Below are 18,799 nucleotides of genomic sequence, written 5' to 3' on the forward strand. Positions count from 1 at the left end.
TTCGCTAATCTACTGACACGCCCCCTTCAACTTTCACAGGCGAAGCGATGGGAAAGCGGAGATTCTGTCAAAAATGCTGCTTTCGATTATACCGATTTCGCCGCTTTTAAGAAATCGCCGGCCATCTCCCAGTTTGTGTCGGAAGATGGCCGGCGATCACTTTCGATTATAAGTGAGAAAAACAAAACAAAAAGGGCTGCAAATACTACACACTAGCAGAATACTGCACCTTGATCACACATGAAAAACACATGACACAACAGATATAAAGGCAAAATACTAAACTGGAAAGTTACCTCAAGAAGTCAGACTCAGCATGCAGCAATACTAGAAAAATTGAAAGTTACATGCAAAATATCACAGATGCACATTTCCACAAGCTGACATATTCCAATTAATATATACTGAATAAAATACTTTTTTCTACCTTTGTTGTCTGATCATTCAGTTTTTCTATTCGCTTTGGTCCCAGTGTCTTCTGTTTTATGCAGTGTCTTCTTTCCATTTGATATTTTTTCTCTCACCATATCCACCATCCTCCTATGTCCTTATGTGTCCTGTCTACAATCTGTAGCCCTGTCCCTATCCTTTCTCCAGTTTCAGCATCTGCCTTCAAAGTGTTCCGATCCAGCCCTTAAATTCAGCAATTTCTCCTCACTCCCCTCCATCCATGTGCATCTACTTTCCTCCCCTCTCCTCCATCCATGTCCAGCATTTCTCCTCTCTCCCTTCCCCTCCATCCATGTGCATCTCCTTCCTTTGTCTTTCCTTCCCTCCATTCCTGCCCAATATTTCTCCTCTCTTCCCTGCCCTCCACTCCATCTGTCCAGCATTTCTCCTCTCATCCCTCTCCTCCATCCATGTGCATTTCCTTCTAGTCTTCCCTCCCCTCCATCCATCCATGTCCAGCAACTCTTGTCTTTCTCCTGCCCTCCCCTCCATCCATCCATGTCCAGCAACTCTCCTCTCTCCCCTCCCCTCCCCTCCCGCCCTCCATCCATGTCCAGCAGCTCTCCTCTCTCCCCTGCCCTCTCCTCCATCCATATCTAGCAAGTCTCCTCTCCCCCTGCCCTCCCCTCCATGTCAAGTGATTGCCCCCGCTTGATGGATCTTCCGTCTGTCCCAGTATGGCAATCTGTGTGCGAGTGCCAGTGCAAGAGATCAACAAGGCTTTTGATTTTTAGAGCTTGAGTTTGTGTGATTAAGAATCCAATCAGCTACGGAGGGTAGTTTGTTAAAAGAAATTATTTCAAGACTATCATTGCTATTGAGGCCAGCGATGATTTGTAGATCATCAGCGTATGTGATCGTGGTGACTTATAGTGACTGGATAATAGTGAGTAGTGGTGCCATGAACATGTTGAAAGGGTGGGTACCATCTTGCTTATGGAGAGACTAGAGGAGGAACTAGTTATGGGACATATGTTGTTGAGATCATTTTTTGGAGAATTCATGCTAGCTACTACTTTTCTTTGCTATTAATTTTCTTCAAGGAATATGTTTTCTTTCTTTTTAAATATAAATAATCAAATTCCAAGAACGCTTGCTTCATGAAAATGCACACACATTTCTAAATCCCAGTTTGGAAGTTTGCTCTATTTTCAAGTAGTTGGTAAGGTTGCAGAATATGACTGAATACATCGTGCCCATTGCTTTCATTTCAGAGTAATTGAGAGGATATAAGAACAATTTTACCTCAAGAAAGATGTATGAAAATTGGTACATAGTTGTAATGCAAAGGTTTTATATTCAGTGGGGCACATATTTGTGTGACATTTATTATTCTTTTTCCAATTTGTGAATAAAACAAATGAACTTTTGTTTAATGTATTCATTTTCAGAGGCCCAAATCCCAGCAAAGTGCTTCAGCAACTCCTAGTACTGCAGCCCGAGCAGCAACTTCATATTTACAAAATCCTGAAAGCTTATTTGACAGAGAGAGGGCTACTCCACCCTGCACTACCAGCACCATAGAATGATGAGCTGCAAGAAGACTACTGCACAAACACTGATGGAATTGGAGCGGGAAACTATACCCAACTGATAGCTGAAAACAGGCTTAGCTAAATGTTTTTAATTTAGGATGGTGCCTATTCAGAAATAACTGTGAAGAAGTTGTCCTATATCAGATAGAACTTGGCATTTTCAAGTGTACTTTTATTTGTCTTTCTTCTTTCACTATCTGCTTCCCATCCCTTCAGGGGAGTCATCATGATTTTAAGGAATTATTCCTGTTGATTTTGAGAGCTCTGATGTTTGTTCTGGAGAAAACATTAATAAGGCGGTATTGCCAGTGTGCAAAATGGGTAACACTGCTTTGGGCAGTCTTTTCTGATTGGGGAAAGTAGTATACAAATAACCTGAAAGTAAGAAATTTAGCAGTACAGTATAGTTCTTTTGATTTTAATTGAAGTGTTATAGTTATATATGAAAAATGTGTTAAATGTAGTCATGCCAGTTTTAAATTGAAATTAACTCTGAACATCATTATAATTATGATGTAACAAACTTCTCCCAAGGAATGCCCTTAACAGAGACCACTGAGGTTTGCATTCAATAAGCGTTAACTGCAAAACCTTAGAGCACTTTAGTAAATAAGGACCCCACTGTTGTCTCTGGACTACAGGCTTTTGAAAATTGCATAGCCCTTCAGTAATTTTACTGCTTTATATTTATCTTCTAATGGTTTACACATTAAGCTTTTTGTAAAATACATGAACTTTTTCTATGGTGTTAACGTGTTTGGTGGCTTATACAATGAGACTAGCTATCTCTGAAAAGAAAATTGAGAGAGAGCCACAACACATGGTTGCAGATATGTAAACTGCACATTTACTATTTATACATGTAAGTAGATTTTGTAAAACTGAACATCCAAGTGAAATTAGGGAGCAGAGCTGAAACCTTTTGCTTTTTCAGGAGCCATGGAATACGCGTGTAAGTAGCAACTGCTCAAAAATCTATACTTAGACCTATGACCATTTACACATACAAGTCAGCTTTTTACGTGTGCTGGTAAATAGGTAACATCCAAAGAAGAACATATGATAAAAACTTGATTTGATGTACTTGACTCATTTTAATTGTTGGATTTATTTATTTGCTCGGAATAGCAGATATTTCCTTTGTATTTGAAGTTTTGTTGCTATAAAGATGGCAATTGCAATTTCATCTCAAAGGAATTTTACAGTATTTGCTACAAGCATCTGGTAGTGAGAGCAGTAGGTCATAGTAAATCATATCGGATTGGATGCCACTGGAGGCCACCAAGCAGATAAACTTGAGTACAGAATTTGTGAAATGAGTGTTCTTTATTTTCATTTATCATAAAGCAGCTTATATACTAAAGTGCACTAATTTTATCATGTACAATGAGGGAAAAACAAGTACTAGGCCACTGTTAGAAGGTTAAAAGTGTGGTATATACTGTTACCTTTGATAGGTTCCAAAGTTTTCGGGTGTCCAGGTTGTTAGCTCCCATTTACCAGAGTTGTCCTTTTGGATGACTACTGTTGGAAATTTAATTTCAGAGGAAGGCTCGATTTTAGATGCCACCTTTCTCTCTTGTTCGTTGATCTTTATGCTGTCCCTGTTGCTCTGGGCCAACAGGAAGGGAGTGGAACAACCTGATTGCCACTGATAGTAAAACAAAATGGAATGTCTTTGCTGCATGATTTTAATCATAAAGGCATTCATTCTCTAGTAGCAGAGTCCACTCTACTCTTTTCCTAGTAGATAACCTTTCAAAATTATAAAACGTTAATATGTTGGCCTCAAAATGCTTAAAATAAACTCCTCAAAAATACCTCCTTACTTTTTAAAAGGAAGATGCTACCAATTTCTATACAGGCATAACATACAATTTACCTTTATTTTTAAAGGGAAACCATGTGAGTACTTTCCTTTTTGAAATTCCACATAAACGGCTTGATTTTATAACAGGAAGCTTATGTGGGAAGTCCAGGCAGGTGCCTGTTTTATAAAATAAGTTCTCAGAACCAGCCCCAATAGTATGCAGCTACCACTGCACTAATATGTATTTGCTCTGAATAAAATGCAGATTTATGCGTGTACTCTATACTTGTACATCCATATTTTATAAAGCATGTGTAAATCCATTTTACCTAAATTGTCACCAGCAATGCCTATGCACAGATCACGTAGAAGTAGGCATATTTTTCATGTGCATACATTTTATACACACGTGATTGTGTGATTTTTTTAAAGTTCATTTCCAGATATAAAACAGGCTTTATATGCAGAAAATACTTTATAAAATTACTCAAAAGTGTATGTTAAAACCATTGATGTATGTTGCACTAGCTCATTTCTGCAGGCATCTGAGAGGGAGAAAATGTATTTGTTTGTCTTAAAAGGACCTAAACCAGCCTGAAGAAATACTTCTTTTTAGCACCATTAAAAGTATGCATTTTCTGACCCCCCCCTCCCTTTCCTGTTTTTAGCTGCTTAGAGGGCACATTTCAGGCATTCTAATTTAATTGTTTAAATCAACAAAAATGGCTTTGAAATATGAACCTTGGTTTACTTTTGTTCCAAAGTTTTCCAGCTGTCTGAGCTTAAATCAATTTAGGAGTGTTGGACAGTGTAATCAAATTTCAACTCCACCACCTCTGATGACTTGGTGTGGCCAGAGCCTCTGCAACCAAAAGAGCACATTATAAAATGAACCACAGATTTTGAGCACTTAGCATGGACTCCAAGTAGTTACATAGTAACATTAAATAACAGCACCTGGTACATACAACTGGTTGTTCTGGTCTGTTTAGATTAAATCACTCTGGTTTTCTTGGGTAGATAAGCAAATTCCCATTGCCTAACCCAGCGCCACACCAACAGCTATGTGAGCAGTTTAACTACATAAGGCACATATATTGTTTCCGTTCATTGGCAGTGGTGAAATGGGCAGAGTGGGGTAGGGGATGAATTGGACAGGGTGCAACTGTAGTTTGGCATGGTCCTTCCTAAACCAACACCAGCTCCCTGTCACCCATGTCTCTTACCCAACCTTTGATCCCTGCTCTCTTCATCTCTCTGTTCCAAGTATATCCCTTTGTCATATGTTCCAGCTCTTATCTCCACCCTTGTTCTTTACCACTTGTACCAGTCATTTTTAAATTCTGTCAGAGTTTTGATTGTCACTAAAAAAAAAAACATTCTACAAAGCAGCTAGTCTTTGAGGCCCCGATGATCAAAAGTAAATGCGGGTGCTAGAGGCCATTAGTGCCATACTAGCACCTGCATTTGTGCAGAATGTTCAGGGGGTCTAGCATGGGAAATGAGTGTGCCAGGCATGTAATCAAGCTCATATTAATGAGGTCATTTTGTATTCCTCCCCAGTGCTCAGAAAAGAGCACCTGAAACAAAACTTCCTCACCACTGCAAACAATAACACCAGGTTGAAGCAGGCGTTAGGGTGTTGGAAGAGAGGATTTCTCATGATTATCATGCTTCTCTCATGATTCTTTCTGCTAGTTTTGATTGCTTTTGGAAGCAGAAGGAAGCCCTTAAGCGCTGGTTGTGAGAAACAGCAGCCCCACGCAAAAGCACACATTGGCATCTGTTTCCTGCGTCTAAATTTAAAGCATCCATGCTAAAAAAAAAAAAAAGATCAAATACATACAAATGTATACCATTCACTAACTAGTAGGCAGTTCAAACAAAGCTGCTGCACTCTTAAATAGTTACATAAACATAAAGGAAAACGCCTCAGTAGACCCCTGCTATTTCACAAAGTCATAACCACTTTGGGTTCTGTTGTCTATCATCAGCATAAAAAAAACCTCTGTTATTTTTAATGCAAAAATATAATATGCGCTACTGCAAATAATTTTTCAAAATAGTAGTACTTATAAGTTATTCAACCACTGCTCAAGTCTGACGGTTGCCAGCATTTTGTTCTCTGCTTCAGAGACGTGCAGCAGTTAATAAAGCAGGAGCAAAATCTCTACAAAACAAAAATATAATCTTACAAAAAAACATACTAAAGTGCAGAACTCTCCAAAATTTCAGTTAGCATATCACCATACTTCGGGAAACTCTTCACAATTACACTCTCACTGAATCCGTACAACTCCATTCTGTTGTCTTCAGCTCTTAATGTCTCAGAGAAAGCACACATTGGTTTCCTGCATCTAAATATAAGCATCCAAGCTAAAAATTAAAAAAAAAAATTAAACACTTATATTTAGGCCACAGAAAACAGATGCCACTGTGTGCTTCATGTTTGGGTTTTACCAGGTGCATGCGCACAGGAGCCGAGCTTACAGCTGAACGCTTCTGCGCATGTGCCACACACAATCCTCCTGCTAAACTCCCTGATGCTCAATGCTATAAGTGTGCTATTTGCATCTCATTAGCGTTGAGCATTAGGGCGTTCTGCACTGTTCCAGCAGTATTTTTACAGTGCTATTCAGAATAGTGTCAGAGGTTTGAGCATCGGGGCATCAGTATGGAAATATTTTCTCATGTTTCCCTGTCCTTTTCTCCTTTTGAACTTCAAACATGACCTTTTGGCTTTGAATTTCCTCTTCTGTGTAAAATTTCATCATACGCTTAATTGACATTTATCATATGTTTAGCATTTTCTGTCATGTAACTCCCTTCCTTTCTTTTCTCCATGAGTATCTTAAGACTTTTGCTCTAAGGGTTGTGGTGCAGGCCTTGTATCATTTTAGTGGCCCTTTTCTGAGCTACCTCTCAATTGTCCCTTAAGTGGCATAGCCACTATGCTGTATTTAAGGTGAGGTCTTGCAAGTGATCTCTGCAGAATTCATATTGCCTTTTTTTTTCTGCTGATAGCTCTGTGTGCAACTAAACTTCCTTTTAGCTTTTCTAGCAGCTTATTATAGTAACTAGCTGATTTGAGGTCATTTGAGATTCTTACTCCTAGATCTCTTTCTAGTTTACCAGTTTTTCAATTCTTGACTTTCTAATTGATAAATGACTAATGGGGTTGTTTTTATTTTATATTCAAGTTTAACAAATATATAAAAAAACAATGTTGTACAGAAAATAGCACAATGTATCAAAAGCTACCAATCCCCAACATGATTTTATTACCTATTAACTTGAAAAACAAATCTCAATATGGGATTATTTTATACTCCCAGATTGCAGTGGCTCCCTCAACTGCACTACATATAGGCCTTGATTCCATAAAGGCCTCCAGCTGTTGAAGTGTCCTATGTGGGGCACACTGAGAGACTTTGGAAGAAAAATAGGTGTCACCTGTTATAAACAATGTTAGTTTCTATCACTCTAAATTAAAACATGCAAAGAAGGCTGCTTATATTCCACATTGATTCTTTCTGCAGTCAAAAAACCAAACAAATTATTTTTTGTTTTGACAGAGTTGACTACCCCTAGGATGAATGTTACGGTATCAGTCTGTCCCAAAAGCCAATGACCTTGCCAGCATACCTAATTTATTAGATCCTGACCTGAATCCTATATCTGTTCCCTCTCCCTTAATCTCTTCCTTTTATCGCATTAGAGTCAAATAATCAAGTCCCCCTGTCATCTATGGGAGATACTTTATGTCCTGTTCCATGATATATCTCCTCACTGGATTTTTTTTTGTTTACCCTCTATAGTCTTTTTCAAAACTTGTCACAAATACATATGTGACTGGATTTCACTATTTCATGTCTTGCTCCTTTTTGCACTGCTCATGGAAAGCAATAGTCTCATCTGGAGAATTCTTTGCTGACTGGACAGACCAGGGCTTGTTTCTAATTTTAAAGAAACCTACATCAGATGCCTCACTAGCTGCCAATTATTGCCCAATCTCTAACTTGTGCTATATTTCAAAGCTTGCATAGAAAATAGTTTTCTTACAGCTTCTTCATTCTGTCAATCAGCATAACATCCTAGATCCTCAACAATCAGACTTTTCCCCAGGTCATAGTTGTGAAACAATAATTACTGCCTTACTTAGTAACCTGCACTCAGCAATTGAAAAAGACAAGATCACCCTACTTGTCCCTCTGGATCTCTCTGCAATCTTTAACACTGTTGAACACTCTTTACTCAGATTGTCTGAGATAGGTATTTCTGATACCAAGTTAGTTTATCTCTTTTCTTATTGCCTTTTCTTTCTCTTGTTTTTTCCTCCAGATCTATTTCTCAGTTTTCTAACTTCCTATGGTGGTCCTCAGGGTTCAGTATTGGTGCCTTTGCTTTTCATTGCTTTCCTAAGTCCTTTGGCCACACATGCAGGATCTTAGCATACACACATTCTATTATGGTGACGATATTTTATTAGCATGCTATGCTGATTCCCTCAATCCTGACATTTCTCAACTGAATGGTGCCTTATCTGAAAAGTCCTTCTGGTTCCACAAGAACTATCTTGTGTTGAATTGCAGTAAAACCGTTGCCACATGGATCACTTGTCAGTCCCAAGCACCTGCTTTAGCTCCAAATATTTGTGGCTTTACACTTAAGCTAGCCTCCCATTTTAAGTATCTTGGTATTACCATTGACCAGGAATTAAGTTGCAGGTAGCTAGTTTGAGTCAGACCTGTTTCTTCTTTCTTCATCTATTCTATGCTGTGCAGCTAGCTTTTTTAGGGGGGGGGGGGGGGGGGAGGGGACAAATCCTAGATGGTTATTCTTTATGCTCTGATCATTACCTGTTTTAACTACTGTAATGCAGAAGTTGACATCAAATGCTTTCATTGTGTTACCCCCTATTTGATTTCCTTTTGTATTCAGTTCAAGATCTTTATTCTCACTCATAAAGCCTCACATTCATTCCCTCTCATCTTGCCTCCACTATTGTTCTCTATGCACCTCCAAGACTCCTACAATCTCTGTGACCAGTGACAGTGAATACCCATGATAGATTGAGTATAACTAGGAACTTGTGCCTTTTACACTCTTACCTTCTCTATAGAACTCACTTTCGGTTGACATTTTGGCTGGAATTATTGTATCCTAAGTTTAGAATAGTCTTGAAAACTTTTCTGTTCTTAAAAGCTTTTGGGGACCGACTTACAACATCACAAATTCACTGACCCCATTCCTTAGTAGTTATAAATTAGGGGGGGGGGGAGGGTTTCCTTCTCTTAAGATCGTCTTTTCTTACTTGAGTCTAGGGCTTGAATATATTTATTTTTCTGTTTAAATTTGGCGTTCCATTTCATTTTCAATCCTTTGCATTTTATGATGAAATCCACCTTGCAGTGTTCACAGGAAAGGCAGTATATTAAGAGAAATTAACCATAACCAAATCCACAATAAGAGATACCAAACCCACCATTTAAGGAAAAAGAATATACATCCAAGCAGCAAGAAAATACTACTCATGCTAGTGAAATATGCCCTTTACTTTATATATATAAACATCCAGATTAGAATGAGTAATAAATGGGGTAGAATCTCCAATGACCTTTGAAAGATTTTGCCAGATAGCATGGTTATCTCAGCTGGCTCATAGAACATATAGGGGGTAATATTTAGCCTGCAGTGGTAAGCTGCTTCCAGCCACCGGCTTCAGTGCTGGAGCATGTGTAGTTTCCAACATTGAGTAACTGGGTATGTGTGCTGACCCAGCAGTTAACCGGGCACTGGCCGATATTCATACTGGTGCCCTCTTAACTCAATGCATAAAGTTAGCCTTTTTTTTCTGTCCTAACTTTATGCACTTAGCCTGTTAGTGGCCTAAATATTGCTGCTAACCAGCTAAGTGCTAGCTGCACCCATGCACCATACCCAGGTCATCCCTAACCTAGCCAATTAAGGAATGGCTGGTTAGCAGAGATATTCAGTGACACTACCCAGTGGTGCTGAATATTGGCAGCAGGTCAGCTCAGTAGAGTTTCACAAGGCAGGAGCCTCTTCTGCCTTAGTAAACTCTCTTGAATATTGACCCCATACTTCAGACTATGATACTTAATGATGTGCTTGCAAGGAAAATAAAGGTCACCCAGCTGTAATACACCAGTTATGACAGCAGAAACCTTTTCCTTCTAATTTGAGTAGCTTTAATAACATTAGAAAATGCATGCACCTTTGCAATTATTTCTTTGTATTTGATATACTATCTCTCTGAACAAGCCAACTGAAACATTTCTTCCTGTATGATGACAAAATTATCGAAGTAGAAAATCCTGATTTTGAGTCCACTACTATACAAAGTAGTAGTTTTGACCATTTGTGTAAAATTCAGCACTTGATCTGAATGATATTGAGTAGAAACCTGTCTTTGTCTTCTTTCCTTTTTCTTTAAGGGTGGAAGATCATATGCCTTAGAAATTAGTGAAATGGTTTTTGAAAACCTCCCACAAATATTTTTAAACACATTCATAAGTGAGATCAATGTAAATGTCTGGACATTTATCAGGCAGGCATTCTTCAGTCTACACATTCTCCAAAGCTTTTTACTTATTTTGAAGAAATAAATTCCCCCTCACCAAAGAATATTCCATTCTTATATTTTTCCCAGTGTTTTTAATTAGAACATCCTGAGCATTATCTAAAAGACTTGAAGCTGTTTAGCTACTACTTAACTTGAGGATTTGGGCAAATTCAGCTTAGCAGAATCTAATGGAATTTGAAATGCTGTAGTAATTAGCCACCTTGTTAGGATCACAAGTTTTACCTGGGCCCATTGGTTGCTTTTAATGCCAAGCTTGTGGCATGTTCCTCCTTCCCAGCTATCCTTCTTTCATGCAGTTGTATGACTCCTCCACAGATGCCCACTGGTTTTGTGTCTCTCTGGTCTGAGCAGCTCTAGACTTCACTGTTATGTGTGGCATTCATCATCTGCTGGCACTGCTAGAGACTTAGGGATACTTTGTCAGTTGCTGACTTGGAGGATGGTTCATGAAGCATAGGACTCAAGGTACTTTGAGAATCTCAGGGTGAGGGCAGGTTACCACTTCCTGTCCTAAGGCCCACCAAAAAATTACCCAGAGCACTCAGGACAGATTGCTTTGCACCACAAACCACATGAACATCCAGTTCTGAACTTCCTAATTGATAGTGACTGATGGCTGTTTTTGTGTATTAAATGCATAACTTTGTTCTTCTTTGCATTGAAGTGCATTTTCCAAATTCTTGATCAGCCTTTCACTTTTTTTCAAGTCCTTTTTAAATTTTTTCATCCCCTCTGGTGCCTATTCTGTTGCAGATTTTAGTATCTTCAACAGAAATGCTGCTAATAGTGATATTTCAGTAATGATCACTTTGCCTTCAGTAGCGTGGGTGCTGTTAACGACTATATTCTACATTCTACCTTTTAAGTAGCTTCTCACTCAGTCTACCACTTCGGGCCATTCCTATACCATTCAGCTAAATTATCAGTGTTTAATAAAGGAAAATAGGGTAATACGTTTTGATTGGATTAGCTTATATTTTTTTGACTAGCTTTTGGAAACCAAAACCACCTTCCTCATGTGAGGATAGTATGAGCAAAAGATGACAAATATCAGAGTACATAAGTGAAATATAAAAGCATTCCAGTGAAGGGGAAGGTGTGCCGGTGTCGAGGGGCAGGAGGGAAGGAGAACAGAGGGATTGATGGATGGGTGATCAGAAGGTGGCAAAGCAGTAGAATGTTATGGTTATAATGTGATAGGAAACACAAATCTTCCTTACTTTATTATTAAAGAGAAAGATCTTATCTTTAATCTCGAATGTCTTGAGTTTCTGAATTGTCTTGAGGCATTGCTCTTGGTAACTGTTCCTTGTACCAGGGGCCCTATCTGGACTATTTTTGTTCTGTGTAAGGGAGGGCTGGGGTTGGTTGTTGGGGGGGGGGGGGGGGGGGGGTTGGAGGACAATGCAGAGATGATGGCAGGAATTATCCTATATAATAAAACGCATCTCCAACATTCTGAAGCCGAGCAAGTGAAGCCTCCAAGTCTTGAAGCATTTGTGCAACGTTGTAAAGCTGAGAAGCACTGACCAACCGCACAGCAGCATGAGGCCCCGCCCCACTGAAGCCTTCAAGCCTTGCAGCATTCCTGAAACGTTCTGAAGCAATACAATATGTATGACATATGGAGAAATACATTTATAAACAACTTTGAAATTCAACAGATGTTCTGAATATTGTCTATATAAGCCTCCCTGTCATTGGTGTGACCCCTGACGCAGGTGCGGCAGCACTGAAACACGGCTTGTGTCGGGTCTTCCTTAAATCAAATTTGATCATTAAAAAGTTTTTCAACATACGTTTTGCGTCCCTTTTGTTTTTAAAGGCCCTTTGTGCTGTTTTTTTTTGCTTGGACTTTGTGCTTAGTTCCCGTTCTTTGTTACACTCTTAGCATTCTGACCATAAGTCAGTACAATACTCTGATCCTAAAAAGTGCTCTTCCACAGCAGTGTCAGCTTGATTCTCCGAGGACAAACAGATTTGCTTATTCTCACAGATGGGTAGATGCCATTCCCACTTCGCCCGGCCTGGCAATATTGCCATAGTAAAAAAAAATAAAGCTTTCAGAAGCGTGAGCTGCACTCCAGCACGCATGTGCCAGTGCCTTCCTGCCTGTCGCTTAACGTGTGGCATCAGTTTTTTCCTTTTTCCTCGTGAGGCGCAGCTGCTTTTTGTGGTGGCTCCTCACACGCCAGGTCAGACTGGCTTTTGATTTTTCAGTGCCTTCGGCAGTTTTTTCTACCTGCTCTTCTTGCTCGTTTGTTTCCTTTTAAAAAAAATGTTTTTTTTTTCTTTTATTTCTTTAGTATTTTTGCCTGCGTTTGTTTCCTTTATTTTTTGACACTGGCCGCTTTCAGGCCTGCCTAGTCAAGCTATTTTTCTTTGTGCCTCTTTCCCCCTTTTTCAGGCACCATCACGTCTTTTGCTTTGGCCGGTGCGGTTTTTTAATCCATGTCCACGTAGACTCCCGGTGGCTTCAAGCGTTGTACTCGGTGCAACCGGACCATCTCAGGGAAAGACACCGGCCAACTGTGTTCTCTGCCTTCATATGAAAAAGAGGACTCAGGTTTCCCAAGAGGCTCAATGCGTGAAGATTTTTGGAGCCCGGTCCAGTCCCTCGGCATCAATGTCGAGCGTCGCACCGACCTCAGGAGCCCAGGTAGGGATGGCTACTTTCAGGCCCCGTGACACTGTGGGAGCAGTGAGGCATCGAGTGGGTCTCCACCTGTCTTGAGGTCTTCTGCTATACCGGCCATAGTTGGACCCGACCCCAAGGCGACTGGAGGTTTCGACATTGTCCTCGTCGGCACCGAGGAGCATGGGTGACGTGCATCGGGTGAAGGCCAAGAAGCACCGACACAGATCTCCTTCGATGCATGGTACCGATACCTCTGGTGGGAAAGACTTTGTTGAAACTCAAGCAAGACCGTGGAACCATGCTTCTAATCACGCCCTACTGGCCACGACAGATACGGTTCCCTTTTCTTCTGGTATTGTCCTCTGAAGAACCTTAGAGATTGGAGTGTTTTCTGACCTTCATCACACAGAATGAGGGGTTGCTTCTACATCCCAGCCTCCAGTCTATGGCTTTCACAGCCTGGATGTTGAGAGCCTAGAATTCACTTCTTTAGGTCTTTCGGAGGGTGTCTGCTGGGTCTTGCTGGCTTCCAGGAAAGATTCCACAAAGAGGTGTTATTCTTTAAAATGGAGGAGGTTTGCCATCTGGTGTGACAGGAAGGCCATAGATCCCCTTTCTTGTCCTACACAGAACCTGCTTGAATACCTTCTACATATCTGGTCTCAAGACCAACTCTGTAAGGGTCCACTTTAGTGCAATTAGTGCTTATCAGCATGTGGAAGGTAAGCCTATCTCTGGACAGCCTTTCATTTGTTTCATGAAAGGTTTGCTTTTGTCAAAGCCCCCCTATCAAACCTCCTCCAGAGTCATGGGATCTCAATGTCATTCTCACCCAGCTGATGAAATCTCCTTTTGAGCCACTGAATTCCTGCCATCTGAAGTACTTCACCTGGAAGGTTATTTTCTTGGTGGCTGTTACTTCAGGTCATAGGGTCAGTGAGCTTCAAGCTTTATTTATTTAGATTTTGCTCATACCTTTTTCAGTAGTAACTCAAGGTGAGTTACATTCATATACACTGGATATTTCTCTGTCCCAGGAGGGCTCACAAAGATTGTACCTTAGCAAATCAATGGAGGGTTAAGTGACTTGCCCAAGATCACAAGGAGCAGCAGTGGGATTTGAACCGGCCACCTCTGGATTGCAAGACCGGTGCTCTAACCTCTAGGCCACTCCTCCACTCCACTTACTTTAGTAGTAGATGCAACTTACACCAAGTTTCACCACAACAGAGTAGTCCTCCACATGCTCCCTAAGTTCCTGCTGAAAGTGGTGTCAGTTCCATCTGAACCAGTCGATTGTCTTGCCAACATTCTTTCCCCGACCTCATGCCCATCCTGGCAAAAGCAGCTTGCACACCTTGGACTGCAAGAGAGCATTGACCTTTTACATGGAGCGGACGAAGCCCTTCAGACAGTCCACCCAGCTTTTTGTTTAATTTGATCCCAAATGCACCATATCCAGTTTGCTAGCAGATTGCATTTCCTTCGCTTATGCCCAAGCTGGGCTGACTTTGGAGGGTCATGTCACGGCTTATACTGTTAAAGCCATGGCTGTGTCGGTAGCTCACTTGAAGTCAGCCTCCAATGAAGAGATTTGCAAGGCTGCGACGTGGTCTTCAGTCCACACATTCACATCTCACTACTGCCTTGAGCAGGACACCCGAAGCAATAGTCGGTTTGGGCAGTCAATGTTGCAGAATCTGTTTGGAGTCTAGAATGCAACCCCACCTTCCTAGGCCCATTTTATTCTGTTCCAGACTGCACTCTCATCTAGTTTGTATATAGTTTTCAGGTTAATCTGCGTTAAGTCCTCGCTGTTGTGAGGCCCAGTTGACCAATGTTCGTTGTTTTGGGTGACCCTGGATGCTAGGGATTCTCCATCCGTGAGAATAAGCAAGCCTGCTTGTCCTCGGAGAAAGCGAAGATACTTACCTGTAGCAGGTATTCTCCGAGGACAGCAGGCTTCTTATTCTCACAATCCCGCCCACCTCCCCTTGGAGTTGTCTTTTTTTATATTTTCATTTAGTTTTTAGCTTGTGTAGTAAACTGAAGCTGTGTGTGCACATGTTGGGCGGGAAAGCACTGGTATGTGCGTGCTGAAGCACAGCTTGCGCTCCTGAAAGCTCTGTTTTTTACTGTGGCAATATTGCCGGGCCAGGCAACACAGTAACAGCGTCTACTCATCTGTGAGAATAAGAAGCCTTCTGTCCTCAGAGAATACCTGCTATAGTTAAGTATCTTCGCTTTTGCTTCATAGCATCTGTCTTATGTCAGTGTGAGTTTGGTTCTTGTTTTTAACATTATCTTACATCTCTCTTCAACGTAGCACCCAACATAACCACAAAGTAAATCAAGGTGATGCCTCTGTGGGAGAGCACTTTTTAAAATCAAAGACTGTATCAATGACCTTATGATCAGGAAGTTTTAAAACAATCCAGGAACCTAAGATGTTTGAAGTTAAAATAAATTACTTTGCAAATAACGAGAGGACTTAACAAAGGTCTGAGTTTTATATCATATTATAAACCATTTCTGCTTTGTCACCATATAAATACCCATCCACCCTCCTTCGGCCCACCCCTACTTTCCCTTTGGGAGCTTCACTGCAATGCTTTTATAATTCATGTGTATATTCATGGTATTGTCATCTTTTGGTCATACTGCCCTGACCTAAGGAAGTTGCAGCCTCCAAAAGCTAGTCAAAAAATGTATTAAGTTAGTCCAATAGAAAGTGATCACCTTATTTTCCATTTTTTTATTTATTAACTTAAAAGCGGATCAAACATAGCTACCACACTATTTTATCAGTGTGCGACAATTTTTCACTTAAAAAGATGTACTGAAATGCAGATAAGCTACACCTTTCTAATCCATCACTTTTTGTCATTCAGGTTTATCTGGCAAGATCTTCCGGTGTTCTGTACTTTTCTTATTTCAAGGTTCTTTGCTGTTTTTTTTCTTTAATAATGTTCCATAGTTTTGCCTGTTTCTGACATTAGAGTAACTGGTCCTATAATTGCCTGATTCCATTTTGAAAGACAGCTTGCTGATCCTGTTTAATGCTCTTTTAGATTCAGTGTCTGTTCTTAGAGCACATTCCTTTAGCCACAAGAAGACTTAGATATACCAAATGATCTTAATTATCCTAAAGGAGATAATTTAAGGAGAAATGGGAGCCACTTGCTGGCACTGCCAAATGGTAATTTTCTATACTGATTTACATATATAGCAAGACAAATTTAAATTTGACAAGATTATCACCTTCAGATATCCAAGGACATGGAAACAAGCTATAAAAGATATCAGCAGATGAGAACCATTTGGTTTACTACTGTCTGCCTACTCTATTATTACTGCTTTTTCAACTCCCCCTCCTGCTACTAAGGTTCCTTTGTATTTCTGCAATGAATACTTGAATTCTACCACTGCTTGTGTCTGACCTCCACCCAAAGTCTGTTCCAGGTTTGCACAATCCTTTTATTTTACTTATTTTAATCATGGTGCGTACCAAGATCATAAAAGTAAGAGAAAAAAAAACATGGAATAGCACATTGAAAACAAATGTAAAAACGAAAACAGAATTGCACAAACACAGTGAATATGTATTACTTTCATTTGTTGCTGATGATTTTTTGAAAGCTTGATTTGATTCACTATTCAAAGTCAAGCGTTGCATCAGAAACTTGTATCTGCTGTCCTCATTGCACCAGGTGATATAAACTGTATATCCTGTTTCTTTGTATCTACAAAAGCACATTTAACTAGTACTAACTATTGGTTTTTAGAATGTATTTTTATAGTATGAGTATTGAAAGTGATTATATTTTAACAGAAGGCAATAGTAGTTGATAGTTTATATTTACACAGAGATATGGATTAGATGCTCCTTTTAGTAGTATTTTTAAACACTAACAGTGGTTCTCAAACCTTGACTTTGGGAATATATATGCATGAGGTTTGGTTAGTAATGTATACAGATGTATCTCATTGTTTTCAGATTTCCAAAAACCTGACTGGCTGTGGGGTTAATACCAAAAATGTGGGAACTGCTGTCTAACAACTTTTTTGCACTGTTATAACTAGAATTGTTTATTTTACTTTATAATATACATTTTTTATTTTAATTGCAATGTAATTAACATAACATAAAAGGCTGATGCAGTAAATTGCGCTACACTTTAGTACAGTGGTTTACTCCAGACTTTCCAGCACTCCTGATTGTAGAAACACTGAGCATGAGAGAACCTGCAGTAAAACTGCTGTGCTAAAGGATAGCACAGTGTACATACAACATTGTTGAATAACAAATTGGCCTCAATGTAAAAGAAAAAAAAAAGAAACACTAGAATTCAGCACAGTTTTTTTTTTTTTTTTACCCCTTCCATTAATGCTGCATCTTGACTGCAGCTTAGGGCTGATGTAAAAAGGCAGCAAGTGAACAAAGGGGTTATTTGAGGTGAAATGCAACATTTCACCCAGATGACCCAAATCTAGACACCCCCCCCCCCCCAAACTCTATAAATATCTCTAGTGGCTCCTAGGACTCCTTTACCCTCACCCATTAGATTTCTGTGGTGGGCAAGGGTCCCTTATAACCCCTCCCTCACAAAAAAATAGGCTGGGTGAATAAGCAAGTCCTTGATCTTCTTCCCTCCCCCCCTCCCAAACTTCCCTACACTGCTCCAATGTTGGGAGGTAGGAATAATGCCCACTGCCTCTGTGCCACCATCTTGAATAATGGCAGTGCTTGACCCCATGCAGGCCTAGGGCATTGTGGGGGAGGGGGAGGGGTGGAGGTACGGGATGGGAGTTAGTCTTAACAACCTTCCTGTTAGTGTGTGAGCCAATCCTTGCTCACATACTGACAAGAAGGGAAACATTTTACGCGGTATTCAGAAAACGGCCACAAGTTACCACAGCAGTGTGTGGTGGTTTCTGTCAGTACACACTCTTTAATACAACAGTAATGTGCATGCCATTAGTTTACTGCATTGGGAGTAAAAATATTTTTTACCATATGCAGTAGAACACTGCGCTGGTGCTTAGCGCAGGATTCTATTTTACTGCTTTCTGCTTTGAGGCACAAATGAGTTAATTACCTCCTGTGCTTTAATATAACTCACCTAGAGCTACCAATAAAAAGGCATGAGTTAAATCCAAATAAAAAAGTACTCTTTAAAAGGTAGCCAAAAGGATAGATGTATTTATATCAAAAGATGATCTTCATTTTCATTTCCTTTTTTGCTAAATTGTGGATTTCATTTTTTTTTTGTAGCTAAATTCTAGATTTTTTTTTCTAGATGTAATCAAGTTTAAATAGATGTTTTACCAATAGATTTTGTTTAAATATGGTGGTTTGAATGTCCTTACCTTTTTGTTGTTCAGTCAGAATATCTGTTTACATTTTGAACAGAAAGTCACGTGATCAAAATTTCCAAGTAAATTTATTTAGTTGATCAAATATGACATTTGCAATGCTGGTACTTCTGTAAAACAATATCTGCTATAAATCTAGAATTACAGAAGTACCAGCATTACAAATGTCATGTTTGTTCAACTAAATGAATTTACTTGGAAATGAGTTCCTTTATGTATGCTTATTAAAATAGATGTAGTATCAGTGAGTAAAAATGAGGCACAGGAAACCAGTCACACTGGGAAATTTCACTGTATCTGTTGTATGATCCATTGAGTCAGTGTAGCCCATCAGTAGTTTTAAATATCTAACAAATGTTTCCTCAAAGAATAGGAGGAGGAGA

At 39.8% G+C, this 18,799-nt stretch overlaps 1 protein-coding gene across 4 annotated transcripts in view; it reads left to right on the forward strand.

Annotated features, from left to right (window-relative positions):
* CDS1 (CDP-diacylglycerol synthase 1) overlaps positions 1–3,077 on the forward strand; it is a 447,836-nt gene extending 444,759 nt beyond the window's left edge. For all 4 annotated transcript variants that reach the window (XM_030190592.1, XM_030190591.1, XM_030190589.1 and 1 more), the window contains one exon: positions 1,842–3,077. In XM_030190592.1, the coding sequence (XP_030046452.1) occupies positions 1,842–1,974 (133 nt within the window). In that variant the 3' untranslated portion in view covers positions 1,975–3,077. The remainder of the gene's footprint in view (positions 1–1,841) is intronic.
* Positions 3,078–18,799: the final 15,722 nt, after the last annotated feature.

The sequence above is a fragment of the Microcaecilia unicolor genome, chromosome 2 (assembly GCF_901765095.1).
Source record: "Microcaecilia unicolor chromosome 2, aMicUni1.1, whole genome shotgun sequence".
NCBI classification, from domain to species: domain Eukaryota; kingdom Metazoa; phylum Chordata; class Amphibia; order Gymnophiona; family Siphonopidae; genus Microcaecilia; species Microcaecilia unicolor.